This window comes from Neolamprologus multifasciatus, chromosome 2, assembly GCF_963576455.1.
Source record: "Neolamprologus multifasciatus chromosome 2, fNeoMul1.2, whole genome shotgun sequence".
NCBI lineage: Eukaryota > Metazoa > Chordata > Actinopteri > Cichliformes > Cichlidae > Neolamprologus > Neolamprologus multifasciatus.
In genome coordinates, this window is record NC_140440.1 from 19,515,396 (window position 1) to 19,532,195 (window position 16,800).

Consider the following 16,800-nt stretch of genomic DNA (forward strand, 5'->3'; position numbering starts at 1 on the left):
CTCAGAAAACAAATTCGGGACCCAAGCATGCCACAACAGCAGCTAGGTATCCGCCTATCCTCCCCTAAAGTCACCGCAGGCGCAGCAGCAGGCTTCCCCCGTCCGAGAGAGCACGGAGACTCCACCGAGTGATGCCACTACTGCAGCAAGAAAAGCACCCAGCAACCGCGCATACTGTCGACGCCTGCCGGAGGACCCGACACCACAATCTCGGCCCTTGACAGAAGAGAGAGCCCCCCCTTTCCCCAAACCCCTTCGGCTCTGTTCCCGTCCCGACTCCAGGATGTCCGACTGCAACGCAAGTCCCGCCGACCGGGTGATCAAATGTAGGCATGCCAAACCCTGCACGGCCAGTGAGAGCTCCTCTGTGCCAATAATCTGCTGTAACTCATCGTTATTTTTTAGTTTTAGTTTTTAGTTTAGTTTTTTTTTATTCTGTTTGCATCCCTGCCGTTGCACCACTGTCTCCTATTCGCACGTGTTTTGCTCATCATTTATTATGATGATCATTATGGTCTTTTCTCCGTAGGACCTAATTATTACAATAAAAACAGCATATTTTGGCTGGCGTGTCAGCATGCATGTGCCTCTGAACCATTCAGGGGAGGGAGGTGGTGATGGAGGTGGGGGGGAGAAAAGGGGGTGGGGGTATCCAGCACGGTACGCCATAATCAGGGTCTTCCCTCGTTATTCTATTAGAATTCACCCCCTCACCGTGGCATTACCCCCTTTCTAACTGAGGGGGATGGAGAGGGGGGTGTCTCTTCCTCTATGTATAGCCAAAGCGTTTGCGCGACACCCCTGTGCTGCATGAGCTCCATACGCGTTCCACTCCTAGCGGTGGCTTCGCGTTACTGAATAATACCCCACAGAGGCACAGCCGGGAGAGTGATAAGAGGTAAACGCAGAGAGGGAGATGAGCATCTTGTTCCAATGAAACATCAAGCGGTGTGACGATGACAGCGAAAGGCAGACATAAAGGTAAATAAATGTCGAGCGTACGACCCGCGATAGCCGCCGTTCCGTGCTTCTGCTGTGGATGTGGGCATAGTGTCACGGGATGATGTTGCATGTATGCAACGGTGTAAGAAGAGCGCGGGGGGTGAGAGGGGGTAGGATGCTGCTTGAAGGGGGCTCGCCATTCGGAAGGGGCTTTTTTCTTTTTCTTTTTTAGCTTTCTGTCATCGACGCTTGTGTGCTGCATATCTGACTGCACGTGATGCCTTCTCTGTGTTAGATGTGCCGAACTGTGCGTCCATATGTTGGCCTACATTATCTTCTATTTGTTTGTAAATCAAATCCGAGCCAAAATCAGATTATTGATTGGAACAGCAGGTAGGCGGACAACTTTGCCAGGCCGAGTGCGCACCGTCATTCCCCTGTGAGTTTGGTGTACCGGCCGCTGATGTGTGTGGCTGTAACGTCTTGTAACGTTTAACCACCGGTGACCATGACATGGCTCGACCAGCTGTTGTAAACCCACGTTTTTATTAGTAGTATCATTATTATCATTTTCAAACACGGCCCTGAGTGTCAATGGGTGATTCTGCTAATCCCGTGCGTATCTTACTTCCACGTCTCCGTTAAGGTCTCCCTGGCTTCCCCCACCCCCCTTCCACCCCCTTCCACCCACCCATCCTCCTCTTGTTTCTCTTGAGTGTCAAATGAGAGACAAAATGGAGTTTATGGATGCTGAGCCGCGTATCCGACCCCCATCGCCCGATGAGGAGGATGCACAACGCTCTAATGGTGTTGTTGCATCATTCGATTGTGGAATATTTGATGTGTTTTGAGTCTCTCATTTTTTCCCCCTTTTTTTGTTTGCTTTATGCGCGGGCGGCTATATGAGGAGGAGGGGGAGGCGAGGAGGGGCTCTTGCTTGGGTTGTGATCCGTGTGAGCTTGCACAGATTGTCGTGCTTATCGGGTCACAACGAGGCTGGGCATGGCAGCGATGCTTCCACGCACGCAGCCTGTCACATGCGACGATGCCCTCTCTGTCTCTCCCACTGGCTCCCCTTAATAAACTCGCAAGGTCTCTCTGCCGGAAGAAGCGGAGCCCACAGCTGGATGCGTCGCTCGGGCATGCCCCGGTATTCCGTGGTGCGTCGTGCTCAGAAGGGGGTGGTGGTGGTGGTGGGGGGGTGGGGGGGGGGGGGTGAGAGCTCTTGCAGATTTTTGCACGTAGGAATTTAGGGCTGCGTGTGCATATGTCTGTACTGCACCTCTGTGGAAAAACTACATGGATGCAGCTGTGCAGGGAAACCTGGATCCTCTCTGACTGCCGCATCCATTCATTAATCCCATCAGCCCTCACCCTCAAGTTACCAGCTCCCCTCCACATGTGCAGAAGCCACATATCATTTTATATTTGCAGCTCTGCTTTGTGTGTGTGTTGTAATGCAGTTAGGTCAACTGAGCTCTTTTGCCAGCAGCGGAATTATCTACATCTTCATGCATCATCCATCTCACAGATCAACACACACTCATATGCATCTTCTGTCATAAACACACTGATCCATCAGCAAGGTGAGAATGCTGTAGAGTCAACAAAGCCATAGCAAGGATGGGAGCGTCAGTCAAAGAGTGGGCATTTCTGGCAGATGGACTGTGCCCGGTAGTTCCCCACATTATAGATTTTTAGCAATGTTCAGCAGAGAGCATTGCACAGACATGGAACCAAAGGACGGAGGCATAAAGAGAGGAATGGACAAAGAGGCAGAGAGTGTGGGGGCGAGGTGAGGAAGAGAGGGAATGAGAAAATGTGACAAGGCCACGGAGGAGGTGAAGTAGCTGGGGTGAGAGAGAAGGAGGCACAGAGGGACACACAGAGAGAGAAAGGAAGGAGTAGTATTTCACACTGTTGAGTAGCAGAGCATCATCCTAATGGACTTTGCACACTCTTTGATTACTTAACAAACCCAATGCCCTCTCTGTGCATTTGTATGCATGGGTGTGTCTGTCACAAAAGGCTTATATTTGAATTGCATGTAATGCACACTATTTGAACACAACATATGTTGAGAGTTTTGCAGAAACCCCTCTGTATGTACAGTAGAGCCATGTTGATGTTATTATAGTTTCAGCAGCATAATTTAGAAACTGTTGTCTCCTCTAGTGGTCACTGGTGACACAGGACAGTCTTATACCCATGAGTCAGCAGCTAGCAATCTTAAATATTCAAAATTTGAACTTTCATCTGTAAGTAGACCACTGACTTAATGCTATCATCAAATACTGCACTGAAATCGTAGCTTCTGGGTGACGGCATGGACAGTGAGCTCATTCTTTGTGATGCTGGCTGTATTCTGGGGGGAGTTGTGAGGCTACAGAATGAATTGGAGACCCTTTAAGATGCCTCAAATGTAAAAAAAAAAAAAAAAAACACAAAACAAAAAACCTTTGCACAATAGGTTGGTACAATAGCTCAATAAAAATCGACAAGCTGGGCACCATTAAAGCACACAAGTGGTGCTAAAAAGCTTTCATGGGCACCAAGAGCAGATATATGTATAAAATGTGTAACAGTTTGTATTTTACCAAAGAAAGGGTTTAAAAAAGTGTAGCATGCTGCTAGGCTAACGCTTGGTTTAACAACACAAGAACAAAAAATAATGTACCTTTATGTGTAATGCTAAGTGCAGGGCTTCTGTTTTATTGATGCTTTTTTATGGCAGAATTAATATAATAAGCCTGATGACTCATATTTATTATTGGTCAGCTAGTTTCAGGGCTCTGGTGTTGAGCGTGCTGGCTCATTTTCATGGCCGACTGTGACACTTGTAGCTTAGAGCGCACCTATTGAGATAAAATAGCCGTTGGTGTTGTGGTTTGAACTGGAATCAGCAGCTAATGCCGCGAGAAAAAACTCCATCAGTACCAAGTACCACGCAAACTTAAATGACCCTCGTGTTTTCCCCCATTTCATCCTAGTGTAAATCAAACACCCCAAATATCTAGTCGTTGTGTGCTGAAAACAGCCCATCAGAACACAAATTAAAACACGAATACCTCTGAATGTGACTCTGCTGGGCTTTCGGTATCCTGCAGTCTGACAGCCCTTACTCATGGTGGATATTTTGGCTTGTCAAGCACAGGGTGTGACTAATAAGATTAATCATGGCTATGTTTCATTTAAATGTCCCAGTGTCAGTGTCCTGGTAGCGTGCACTCTGCTGGCTCAGCTAAGTGAAACGGGGCCATCATTATTACAGATAGTTCGAACTTTTTTCCTGAAGACAAGTTGAGGTGAATGATGTGAGAAGGTCTGCACCACTAGAGTAGTGACAGAAGAGAAAAATCAACACTTTCCTGTCACCGACCATCCCACGCGTACATAATAACACTGCAAACTCAGTGGATGATACTGTTTTTGTGTCATTACATCTTTTTTAGCTCTGTTGTTACAGTTGTTACTTCCGCTCTGGGTCATGATTTACTCAGGATACTGTGCTAATATGCTAGGATGCATGCTAGCAGATAATACAGGGCAGGCCTTATTATTATCATTTTGCTGTCTAATATCTGGCCATATTTAAGGTAAAGAAAATATCATGTGCTGAACTGCATCCTCACACTGGTTCAAAGTGCAAAGGTCAAATATGCCTGTTATAGCTCATGACCTTTTGAACAAATCAATACATTTTTCAAGAGTGCTTGCCAAAGCTGAGTGATCCAATATGCTCACATGCATATATGCATTCATACATGCATAAACCACACACAAACACACTCAAACTCACTTGCACACACACCACATCACCTCTGGCAAGGTTCGGGGCAAAGTTGGCATATTTCCTTTTGGTGTAACATGCAATCCCATTCCACTATGTGAAATGTGCGTGTGTGTCTGTGTGTGTGTGTCGGATTGTGGCATCACTGTTGTGAACCAGGGGTCCTACCTTGACAGGTCTGTGTTTGCCCTGTGGGGAGGGTGGCAGGGCAAAGGCTATTTATAGAGGAGGTACTCCAGAGAGAGAGAGGGAGAGAGGGATTGTCTAATGAGGACAGGCTGTTAGGGGATGGGCCGTTGTTTCAGTGTGTGTGTGTGTGTGTGTGTGTGTGTGTGTGTGTGTGTGTGTGTGTGTGTGTACACAGATGGTCCATCATGTGTGAACTGTGCATTAATTGAACAACTTCAAACGTATCTTTAGCTGTCCCCCCCACCACCACCTTCAAAGACCCATGAATACATGTTTCCTGATCTGGGTCAAAGATGGTAGACACACACACACACACACACACACACACACACACACACACACACACACACACATGTAAACAGATGCATCTCTCTCATACACCCCAATTTTTTCACTCCCTCTCTCTCTTTGCTGCTCTCATTCTTTCACCCCCCGGTTTCTTACACCTTCATTTATTCATGTACAGATAGTAGACAGTAGGATTGAAATGATCCTGGGAGCTGTGTGTGTGTGTGTGTGTGTGTGTGTGTGTGTGTGTGTGTGTGTGCGATCACTTTAGGTCCTGGAGGGGGTAACACATCTAACGTACAAACACGTACATATACAGGCGTGCAATCAGCTGTGTTTGATGTCACTGGATGAGCATCAGACGGTTACAGTCTGGGGAGGCTCAGCATTGCACCGTAATGAGTTCATTCATAGCCTGCACGTAACACATACAGCCCGTCTATATGCTGCTCTAATTACTGTGGATACAGCATTTTCACCTTGTCTTCGTATTAACTGGCTGCTTCCAAAAACAATTTGCTTCTCGCCTCGGTGATCTGACGCCTGGCCGATTAGGAGGCACGAGTTTGTTTTGTTTTATATCTCTTTAGTCATATTTTACAACATTTGGAGGAAAGACTCAAACGAGGACAGATGGATCATGGGTGCCTTCTACCGTCATTTCTGCAATCTGTCTGTTCTCGCTTGCTGTCACTTCCTGCATCCTGCACCAGCCTGTCTGATCGTGAATGGTGTCCCTGCATTATTAAAACTGATGAAATAGTTCCCCGTAATTGACTTTAGCCATTAGGGACGATGCACACAAAACAATAGGATTCCGATCAGATTCTGCTCCAGTTAGGCTATTAGGCCAGCCCAAACAAATTTAGGAGATTTGGTTGACAGCTATGTCATAGATTTTTCTCTCAGGCTCCCCCTCAGTGCTCTGCGATGGGGAGATTTTTGGCTGAGCTGGCAGCTCTGGCGCCTAATAAATTCCACACCGGGGAGTTCAGCTGTGGAGAGTGGGCCAGAAGACGAAAACAGTACAAAGTGCATGAGGAAAAAAAGACGGAAAAGCTTTCACCTATTTGCTCATCTCGCGCCGCTCGGTCCGTCTCACCTCACACACACGCCATGCATCACGCGAAGTGGACAGTTTTGGATGAATAACTTTTTCTTTTTTCACTCCACTCCAGAAAGTGGAGTTCACTGTATTTGTCATCTGTACTCAGACAGGGGACAGCTCAGACTGTACTTTCTGGAAGGAAAGTTCCCTCCCAAGGTTGAAACACTTGGCAGCATCACAAAGTGTTAAAATGCCTTAGAGCAGCATTTGGGAGAAATACTGCCAGCCGCCACTTCACCGAGGAAGTGTGGCCGCTGTGGTCTGAGCTCATGCGGATGTTAGAGACACACCATCTTTACTATGCCGATATCTGTGTGAGAGACGCTATTTTACTCAGTATTTCATTGATGTATTCCTAATGACAACACACATTACATTAATATTAATGTGCCGGTTGTACCCAGCTGCCTGATATTTAACAGCAGGGCTTTTCCAAAGATGTTCGGAAGCCAAACTATTTAGACCTTCACACTGCTGAGAACTGGAAAAAATAGGAAATCATTAAAAACATCCTACTTCATAGTTTGTTAAAGTGTGCCAGATTAGAGGCGCTGGGGGTAGCACATTTCTGCAATCAACATTTGTCTGTAGTCGTCTTAAATTCTGATATTAATCAAGCAGTTATCTTACTTGTGTTACATAATTTACTCAAGTCTTCCAGAAAAAAGTGGGATATAAAAACAGTCATCTGACCTCAGGTGTCCTCCTTATAAGTATAAAGGCTTGCGCTGATGTTTGGGCATACATGGGCTTCATGTCATACTGCCATGATGCATTTATGTGCCAGTGCATGACAGGCGATGTTACCGTGAAAGGTTCATGATTAACTGATTAAGTACAGTTTTTTTGACACTGCACAGTAGCCATTAGCAATTGACTAGGACGTCCTCAGTTTTAGTATTAAAGTTAAGACATGTGCTTCGATTCTACATCCTGAAATGATTGATTTAGCCTAGCCAATGTTTATCCCAGTCAATGTGATGCCATCAGAGTGCTTTTTAAGAGCTACTCTTATTGATAACGCTTTCCTTCTTACTGTATATTACAGTATTCATCCATCCTATTTTATGTAAACAGCTTTAGCACTGTGCAAAGATTTTAGTCACTTTAGATGTGCAGACTCTTAAAGCCTCTCAGCCACACAGGCCTATAGACCAGTTGGCAAGCCCCTGGCAACCTGTGGTCACGAGGAAAAAATGTGTGTTCCCTGATCGGTTAGTGATTGTTGCTGACTGCTGCTAGGTGAACTCAGTTGTGAAGAGGGTGTTGCACCAAAAACCTCCTTGTTGTTGCTTTGTTTGCTAGCAGGTTGGCATGGTTTAGTTAGCTTATTATGATCTCCATTAGCTACAGCAGTGCTGCAGCTATTCTTCCTGGGGTTCATCCAAGCATCACACTCTGACACTGCACTACAAGAACTTACACAGAGTCTGTGTCTGCATGGAAAACACAGACTTGTCTGCAAACACTCAGCATTTATTTTCTGAGTTGTAGTGAAACTGGAAAAAGGTGAATGGCAACCTATTTGCGTTGCACTAGTCAAAGTTTCAGTACCACTTGGTGAGTAGTCAGCAAGTATTTGCTGACTTTCCTGCAAACTATGGGTGACAGCAGCAATCTACTAGAGCCCGGAGCAATCACACAGAGGTTTCTGGTGCTCCACCATGTGCTTCTTTGTAATCAATTTCATTTACCACTAATGACTCGCTAACCAGCTGCAGAATACACACTTCCCTAGTGACTAGTGGTTACCAGTCTCTAGGCTTGCATGAATGGAGATTTAACATTCGGTTTCATCGTGACTGCCCGCAACCTCCAGCAACCATTCACAAGTGATTGGGGAATACGACCAGTGGCTGCCAGATGGCTCTTTGCCAGATGCCTCTGGCTGAGGCCTTCATCCTCACACCAAACAGTCTCACAACAGTTCAAGAAATAGTCATGAAGTGCAGTTATTTGTACTCTTGGAGACAAATTTTCTCTCTTTTGTGTACAAGCACAGAAGCAGTTCCTGCGACACATGGTGGGGAGGTTAATGAACTACTAAATTTTATCTGTTGATTTGTCTCCATGGAAACACAGTAAAGCACTTCTAAATTTATAGAGCAGTTGGAGGGTTGGTGGAAGCAAGTCACGTGCCACTCACACAAGAGACTGCGTTTCCAGTCCCATATGGAACTGATGACTTTCAAACTTTTATCCTCAAGTTGTGTTTAAATTCGCTGGCTGCCATTGCTTTCAGTTACTGTTTAGGTTGGCACCAGGGTCAGAAAAAGGATCATGTTTGGGGTAAAATATAAAGATTTTCCAATTTTTGTTTAACTTCAAGAAATGCAATAGCAACAAAGGTGAGCTGACTGTAAATCAAAGTAAGCACAGTTTCTTTCCATTTACACGTTTGACTATTTAAAGTTTTGCCATGACATCAGAACCATGACACACAGTCAGAGCTGAAGGCATGAATTCTTTTATTTTAAATTGGTATTTGTGTTCATCCATTGTACCTGAGGTAGTTTAAAACTAATTTGCGTCTGCATTCGCTTAGCAGGTTACAAAAATGTTTCACAAAAAAGTCTCAAATTGAGTCTACAGCCTTTGCCATTGAGCTATGTGTCAAAGTAATACTGCAGTAGAATTGTGAGTTCAACAGCTCTAATAACTCGGTATGAAAGACCAAGTAAAACCATGAGGTGAGCATGTTAACAATAAATGCTAACACAAGCATTGTTGACTAAATTTAGCCAAAATGAATTTAAGAATTTCCTGGGCTTTGTGGCTGAGGTGCTTGTCTTCAGAAAAAAAGACGGTAAATAGCTGCGCCTCGTGGTCTCTGGTGAGTGTAGATAGGCCAGTTGCAACAGACCACTTGAAATTATTCTGCATATTGAACCTTCAGCACAAGATGTGACACAGAAATTTGTGGTCTTTTCTTGTCATCGCCATCAAATGACACATAATGAGCCTTTGTTAGGAACAAAAACATAATTTTCTCACACAGACTTGGAAAAATAATTTCCATCCCTGAAGTCCCTCTGGCAGGTAACACAGTCCGCGTCATGTATGTGAGGGTCAAGCAGGGTTACAGAACATTCAGTTTAGTCGTTAATATTTAATTCGATGTCCTTCGGGATGAAAATGTTAATAATGAAAAGCTCAGCTGACAATGGACTAACTTGGAATTTAACTCAACCCTGAACTCCACTGGGCTTCAACATTTTTTGTTTTGCTTCCTGTATATTAAGAGTTCAAACTTTGAGTACCTAAAAAATAATGCTCAAAATCTACTATGGGCTTTATATAAAAGATGGGTGTAGATATTTTTGAGCCCAGAGTTTAGCACTATGGCCCCTTCAGGACCCACAGAGTGGTCATGGATGGCAAAGTTAGGTACAGAGAATAAAGCCAAGCTGTAACCAATTCCTCTCTGAAGTCAAACATTTTAAAATGGGCCTGTTACTTTTTGTGTAAAACCTGTAGATTATGTACTACTAACAACATGAACATTATTCATCTTTGCATCCCAGCATATATTTTAACGCTGAATAACCCTCGGGTGGCAGTCCTTTCTCAACGTCTACTCATGGTTGAAAGTTAGTTCCATACCGAAAGTGGGAATGGTGCTGGTTCCAGGAGCGTCTTGAACATTGCCTGGATGCCAAGAGGCAGCAAGTCTTCTAGAGTATTTGTTTTACCATCTCTTTATTGTTCAAAATGCACAAAATGTTCTCCGTAGAAAGGATGAAGGAAAAAAAAGACACCTGTACAGTGACCTCAGGCTTTCAGGCCATTTCTTGTCCTGCTGAGCTATACATGTTCATCCTTGAATAGTAAAATCTCTGAGTCTGATGCTGACATCAGAGACAGGGAGGTGAAGTCACCCACAATTTTGATCTAAATGACCATAATTTGCTTAAAAGTACTGTTTACATTTTTTTAAAAGGCACCGGTAATAGTAGTGTGAGCACATGCAGAAGATGTGTGGCTTTCTGTTTACCATTTACATACCATATTAGACGTCACTGACAAATGCATTTAATTGCCCTAAATGCATTAACCTGATTATTATTCAGCCTTCATGTGACTCGACCTCTATTCTCCTGGAAACAGCATCATCATTTGCACTTCATTGTTGGCCAGTTTTTTGTCTTGTAGCGTGGGAGATGATGTCAGGGTTTCATCCGTGTTTGGTGGGATGTGACAACAACTAGTGTTAGCATTTAGCATGAAGCACCTCAGAGCTACTAGCATAGCATAAAATTCGAATAAAATAAAAGGGAAAAATGGTAGATGGACTGTTTCGTATGTACCGTTTTTCTACTCGACTTGACAGCTCAAATCACACTTTTTTCTATGTTTACTTTCTGTCGAACATTCAGACTCCCACAAATACATCGGTAGCAACTTGGGGTTAGTATCTTGCTCAAGGATACACTGGCATGCTCCCTCCCAACCTGTTCTCACTTGATCCACTTTCTTTGTTCAATAAGATCCAGTATAGACTCGTATAAGACGTAAGCAAATGCATGAGCCAGACCTATAGGATGATCTGATGGTCGGACTCCTGCAATGGTGTAATATACTGTATATTATGAGTGTATAGTAAGTCTTAAATGCATTTCCTCTGCCTTAATGTTCTCCTCCAGGCTTGCAAATTCATATGCATACTGCAGAAAGCTTTCCATCATTACAAGCAGAAAATTGCTCTGAGACAGAAAAGCTGTATGGGCATGTTTCTCAGATTTGTATCAGAATCACTTTATTAAATCCAAACGAGGTCTCTTCGTAATTTACATCTGTCTGTCTTTAACCTCTGCACGTGCGCTCAGAGCTATCAGATTTGACTCAAATCTCCTAGCATTCCTCTTGAACTGTACACTCATCAAACGGTTTGCCATTGCCTGTGCCGAACCTCTCCTCGCCTCTATTCCCCAACTACCAAGTATAGTTTTCCCAAGTATAGTTTTCCCAAGCTGTGTGTCTCTGCTGCTCTCTTCACTCTCTCCTACCTGCCCTACTTTCACACTGCTCTCACAATTTACGAGTTTCACACTCCGTCCCTCTCACTTCTACCCTCCTCTCCCTCCTCAGGCTCTCTCGCTGTTACACACATGCACACTCGAGGCCTCAGTTTTACCTTCAACCAGAAATATACATCCACAAATTGAGTTCACGTGTGTGCTCGAGCTTTAAAAGAGTACCGCAGCCCTTCTCACACTGTGCTGGCAGCTTTTTGTAATGACATGTTCCAGCCCGAGTACATTTTGTAGCACAGCTCAGAACAGTGTGGTGCTATACGCCAGTACAGGACGGTACACTGAAGGAGGAGGTTTATCCACATACTGCCTGAGCCCTGTTGTTTCCTTTTATAAATAAATATAATGTCACACAAATACCAGCATGCATGAGTAATTCCTTTTTGGGCTTATGTTCTCTGACAGCCTGGGGTGCACAATGCTTTTAAAATATTAATCGCTCCTAACTTGTAATGCAAAACTGGTTTTAACATGTAAGAACCGCTGTTCTCAATCGATGGAAAGCAGACCCTTCAGCTTGGCAGCCTGAAGTGTCCTGGGATGTCTCAGCATGCTCTCCTGTGTTGTGTTCAATCTTAAGGTGTGTAAAAGTGTCATGGGGATGCAGTAGCAGTTATCTAGTAGCAGCCTGAGGTGACGTTAGATATTCTGGAACATCTAAATATGAATCAGGTAGATCTTTGTGTGTGCCGGGAGGGTTAACGTATTCAGGGTGTGTTGAGTTTTCGGCAGAACAAAAATCTCAACGTCACCTCTTTCTCCATGTTGATTAACAGCCACAAATGCAGGCTTTGTCAGCAACTGTTCGTGCGTTAACAGACATATTGTGACTAAAGTCACATTGTAATATATTTTATTGCAACGGCTCATTTAGCATTGGCTAAATGATGCCGATGTCTCAGCAATGACTACATTAAACCCTGCTGACTGGCTCCATGTTTTTGCTGAGCTGCTTTTACTGTGAAAATGAAATGAAAACACGCGGTCACATTAAAATGTAACGACAGACATCAGCGTGGAACCTCGCGGAGGAGACTGTGGCCTGTTAGAGCAGAAAGAAGAGAGCGAAGGAGCAAGAGGGAGAGGCAAGCGAAAACAGAAAAAAACAGAGAAGGGACAAGAGGAGAGAGTGCAAAACAGAGACAAAGTGACTGTGTGTGTGTGTGTGTGTGTGTGTGTGTGTGTGTGTGTGTGTGTGTGTGTGTGTGTGTGCGCGCGCGCATTCAGAGCCAGGCCTAGTTTTTAGCGTGTGATCTAGGCCATTATCTGTGTTAGCACTGGTGGGGCTCAAACAGGCTCTGTGGATCCTTCATAACAATACCTTTTATGAGCTTGTGTGTGTGTGAGTGTGTGTGCACTGCCACTTATACACAGTCGTGCATGTTAATGCCAGTGTGACATACATGATGTACAGATGCTCCTGCACCTCTGCCGGGTGCAGGAGCGTGCCACATAGTTTCTGCCTGTTTGCTAAGAACAGGGTGTGTGTGCGCTTTTGTCAAGCGTGTCTTCATATATGTGTGTGTGTGTGTGTGTGTGTGTGCGCACGCCTTCTCACGTGCAGCTGTGCACTCTTGCTGTATCACCCTCATCGTCAGTCAACCCCCCTCTCCATTGGCGCCCTGGGGGCCTTCATTATGTAAGAAAGACATTGCTGCAGAACAGAGGCAGCAGCCCTGATAACTGTGGCAGCCCCTACTTCAGTACAACCCGCTTAGGCCTCCATAACACACACACACACACACACACAACACACACATACACATGTACATACGCACACACTGCAAGCCTGCAGCAGACGTGTGATCAGGATAATGGTGAGGATTGGGGCTTCTGACAACTGTGGGCAAGCTTGTTGAAGTGTACAGGAAATATCAATAAATCATTTTCTGCATTGTAATACACAATCTCCTCTTTCCTGCTTCTTTCTCCCTCTCCCTGCATAATTTAACTCCCCTCCTACCATATATCCATACACCCATTCAAACCCTCCTCGTCCTTTTTAAATCCTCCAATCCTTCTTCTCGCTTCCATCTCATCCCCCGCACTTTCTCCATCATCTCCACATTTCCATCTCCAGCGGTCCCCTTCCCCCTGGCCCATCGGCTGACCATGAAGGAGGTGTTTGACGCGGAGGGCCGGCCGCGAGTGGACCTGCTCAAAGCTCACCTCACAAAGGAAGGCCGTCTCGAGGAAACCGTGGCCCTGCGCATCATCGATGAGGGCGCCGCCATCCTGCGGCAGGAGCGCACTATGTTGGATATTGAGGCGCCAGTCACGGGTAAGGAAGGGATTTAACGCACCAATTAGGAGATGGTAGAAAACAGTTGGAAAGCTAACGCGCTTTTCCCAGGGTTATCTTATAATGTCTCTTGACAGCACTAAAAGTGTTCCTTATATTTTGCTTTTTTAATTTATTTTACTGGAGTAGACCCCAACTGCCACTCCCACATCTTAGCTTTTATTTATATGTGGGGAAAACTGCATTCAACTAAGATAAAGTCCATCACATGATTGATGAAGAACCTGTAAATTTCAGACCACCAATCAAGTTAGTTTCATCTCCCACACTGTCTTCCACGATATACTCTTTGGCCTATATTTATTTTGTTGGGCTCTGATCTTTCGTGTTACTCTGTAAAATAACCTAAAATGCACTGTTACATAATTACCAGTTAACAATATAAACCTTAAGCTACCCACACGCCTACACAAATCCCCAACCTATTGAGGAAACACATATGATCTTTTTTTTCTGTTTGTGCATTAACATAAAGCTTAAACACAAAGCAAAGATGAAAACCAGCACAAAGAGAATTTAAAGCGATTCCGAATCCTGACCTCTCATCCCAGCTTGTTACCTGCTGAAGTTCAGGCTCTGGGTCAGCATACACCCAGCTTTATCATAACTCTGGGTTCTTGGATAGTTTTGTGTTAGCATGCTATCTCTAGAAAGAGCAGTATATGTAGACTCCACCATTTTCCTCCTCCTGGCACACGAACATGTGACATTACTGCATTACTGAAAATTAAATGTAGCTCGAATTGAAAGAAGGTGTAGCGTCTTTATACCATGGCTATGGTAGGTAACCCTACTCACTGTGGCCTCCAGACTATCATATGCCAAAAAAGGTGTTCTTTACTATCTTTCACCTGTTTTAAATTGCAAAATGTCTACGTTTTATTTATTAAAAGCATCTGCAAGTCACCCATTGAGCAAAGCCACATCAAAATTTTAAAAAAGGCTACTTGTTTGTTAAAATGCAGGCAAGCAGAATAGATCAGACATTTCACAGTGAGGAGACAGATAGCAGCAGTCTCACGGAGAGGCAGAGAAATAGAGCTGTGGAGCAAAAAGGCATAAAGATCAGTAATTATGTATTAATCAGAATCCATTCATTGATTCATTAATCTGCCATATGTATCTGCCACCCTTTTAATATGAACTGTTGTTCGGTCGCACTTCACTGAGAGACCCAATTGGCGCAACAGCTCGCTCTGGCTTGGGTAATAGCTGCATGTATTCCCCTCCCAGGGAAATGGTAAGAACTGAGTAGGATGCGGAGGAGAAGCCGGGGATCGAAATCGAGGGAGAGCAAAATAGAAAGGAAGTTTCTGAAACAATGACAGAGATGACAGACAAGCGGGCAGGCAGACGCAGACACTGGCAACCTATTGACTCTGCCTGGCTCGTGTACCTATGTGTCTGTGCTTCTGCATGCTGCATTTATGCAAATGCGAGCGGTGTGATAATTCTGTGTGGGCTTGTTGTGCCCACGCAGTGTGGGAACATCGCTCAGCTTTCACAGGTACAGATCCCCAGGGACAAGGACAGATAGATGGACAGATGGAGAGACAGTCAATCATAAGCAGCTTAGTGCAGAGGTTCTCTAACCTGTTCGTTCCCATTGGGAACGAACAGGTCAATATCAACATATTGATCCCGCTTTCCTGGTTCCACTTCACCAGAGTCTGACTCAGAAACACACAAGAATTTCTTGAGAGTGTGCCGTGATTGGAAATGACTGTTACATTTCAGATACAAACTACCGCAAAATAGACTCACGTAGAAAGAGCTTTCACCAAAAATGCAATATAAAGGGGATATAAAGAATACTTCAGCACTTTGATGCCGTCTCAAAGTATGAGTTTTAAGACAGACAGACAGCTGGATGGCTAAAATCTGAACTGACAGGCTTTTAGGATGTCACACGAAGGCTTCTGGGAGAATACCAAGACAGCTCAGAGGAGGCAGGCAGGTATGGCTCAATTTCACTCATGACATTTCTCATTCCCAATTCCCAGTTCAAATTAAAGCGAATGCTTATAAGTAGTCACAAAAACAGACATTAACATGGCAAGCAGATGGAGACACAGGCAGACGAAGGCGGTCAGACAGATGCAAAATGGCCGTAAAATGGCTGCAGAGGGGAACTATGACATCAACTAAAAGTGAAAGGAGAGACCAGACAGATGGCGAGGGAGGCGGATGGTAAGATGTATGCTGACAGATTGTACGGGCAGACAGTCCTGAAGTCGTTCAAAATGTGAAGTCTTCAGCATGTGCAGCCTGATTTACTCCTGGAAGCAACTTGCAACAATTCAAAAGAGAAAGCTTACAAAAGCTTGCATACAATAAGATGATGCAAGGGTCAATCAAGAAAGCCAGATACAAACAAATCGGATTTACCCTGAACGTGATTGCACGTCGTCATGAATGCATAAAATCCAACATCGGGTGCGAAATTCTAAGCTAATCCTAGCTATCTTGGTTAGTAAGGTGTGTTTAACTGATGTAAAAAAAACTGAACACAGAATTCTCAAGTCTGTTAATACAAATAACTCACAGTAACATATTCTAGATTTGCTAGCCTATGATCCACTGGTGGGTGTATCCCACCTCTCCCTTATTGTAGCCCACTCCCCATGACCCGGAGTTGGATATGCAGTTAAGAAAATAGATCAAAAACTGGACAGATGCCCCAAAAAGCACAAAACTTCCAGCTCTGATTTCTGGTCTTTTTCAGGTAGTATTTAAACAGACCTTGAAATGATCGAGTAGAATCTTTAAGGAGCTTTTAAAACACATTTTTGCTGTTTTTTCTATCCAAACAGATGAGTGGTGTTTCTAGATCAGCAGCCAGGACAGATATACCTCTGCAGATGCAAATCAGGCCATATGGAGCCACTGAAGCAAAGACGGTCCCATATTTTTGAGCTGAATTTGTTATGTGGGAGCTGAAAACTGCAGTGTTTATAATCCTGACACTGTTGTGTGCTGTTTCCACAGTGTGCGGAGATATCCACGGCCAGTTCTTCGACCTGATGAAGTTATTTGAAGTGGGAGGCTCTCCTGCGAACACACGCTACCTCTTCTTAGGGGACTATGTGGACAGGGGGTACTTCAGTATTGAGGTGAGGAAGGATTGGACACACTGTGTATACGTCTT

The 16,800-nt window shown here is 44.4% G+C and overlaps 1 protein-coding gene and 1 long non-coding RNA gene across 3 annotated transcripts in view; both read left to right on the top strand.

The window, feature by feature from the left end:
- LOC146524232 (protein phosphatase 3 catalytic subunit alpha-like) overlaps window positions 1–16,800 on the top strand; it is a 37,416-nt gene that overhangs the window by 242 nt on the left and 20,374 nt on the right. For both annotated transcript variants that reach the window (XM_085173875.1, XM_085173877.1), the window contains exons 1-3: window positions 1–326; window positions 13,431–13,631; window positions 16,641–16,765. The exon at window positions 1–326 is cut by the window's left edge. In XM_085173875.1, coding sequence (XP_085030001.1) covers window positions 284–326; window positions 13,431–13,631; window positions 16,641–16,765 — 369 coding nt within the window. In that variant the 5' untranslated portion in view covers window positions 1–283. The remainder of the gene's footprint in view (window positions 327–13,430; window positions 13,632–16,640; window positions 16,766–16,800) is intronic.
- Window positions 2,138–12,414, top strand: LOC146524233 (uncharacterized). Its single transcript, XR_014876351.1, has 2 exons — window positions 2,138–5,062; window positions 5,097–12,414. It is a non-coding gene; the product is annotated as an uncharacterized LOC146524233 (long non-coding RNA).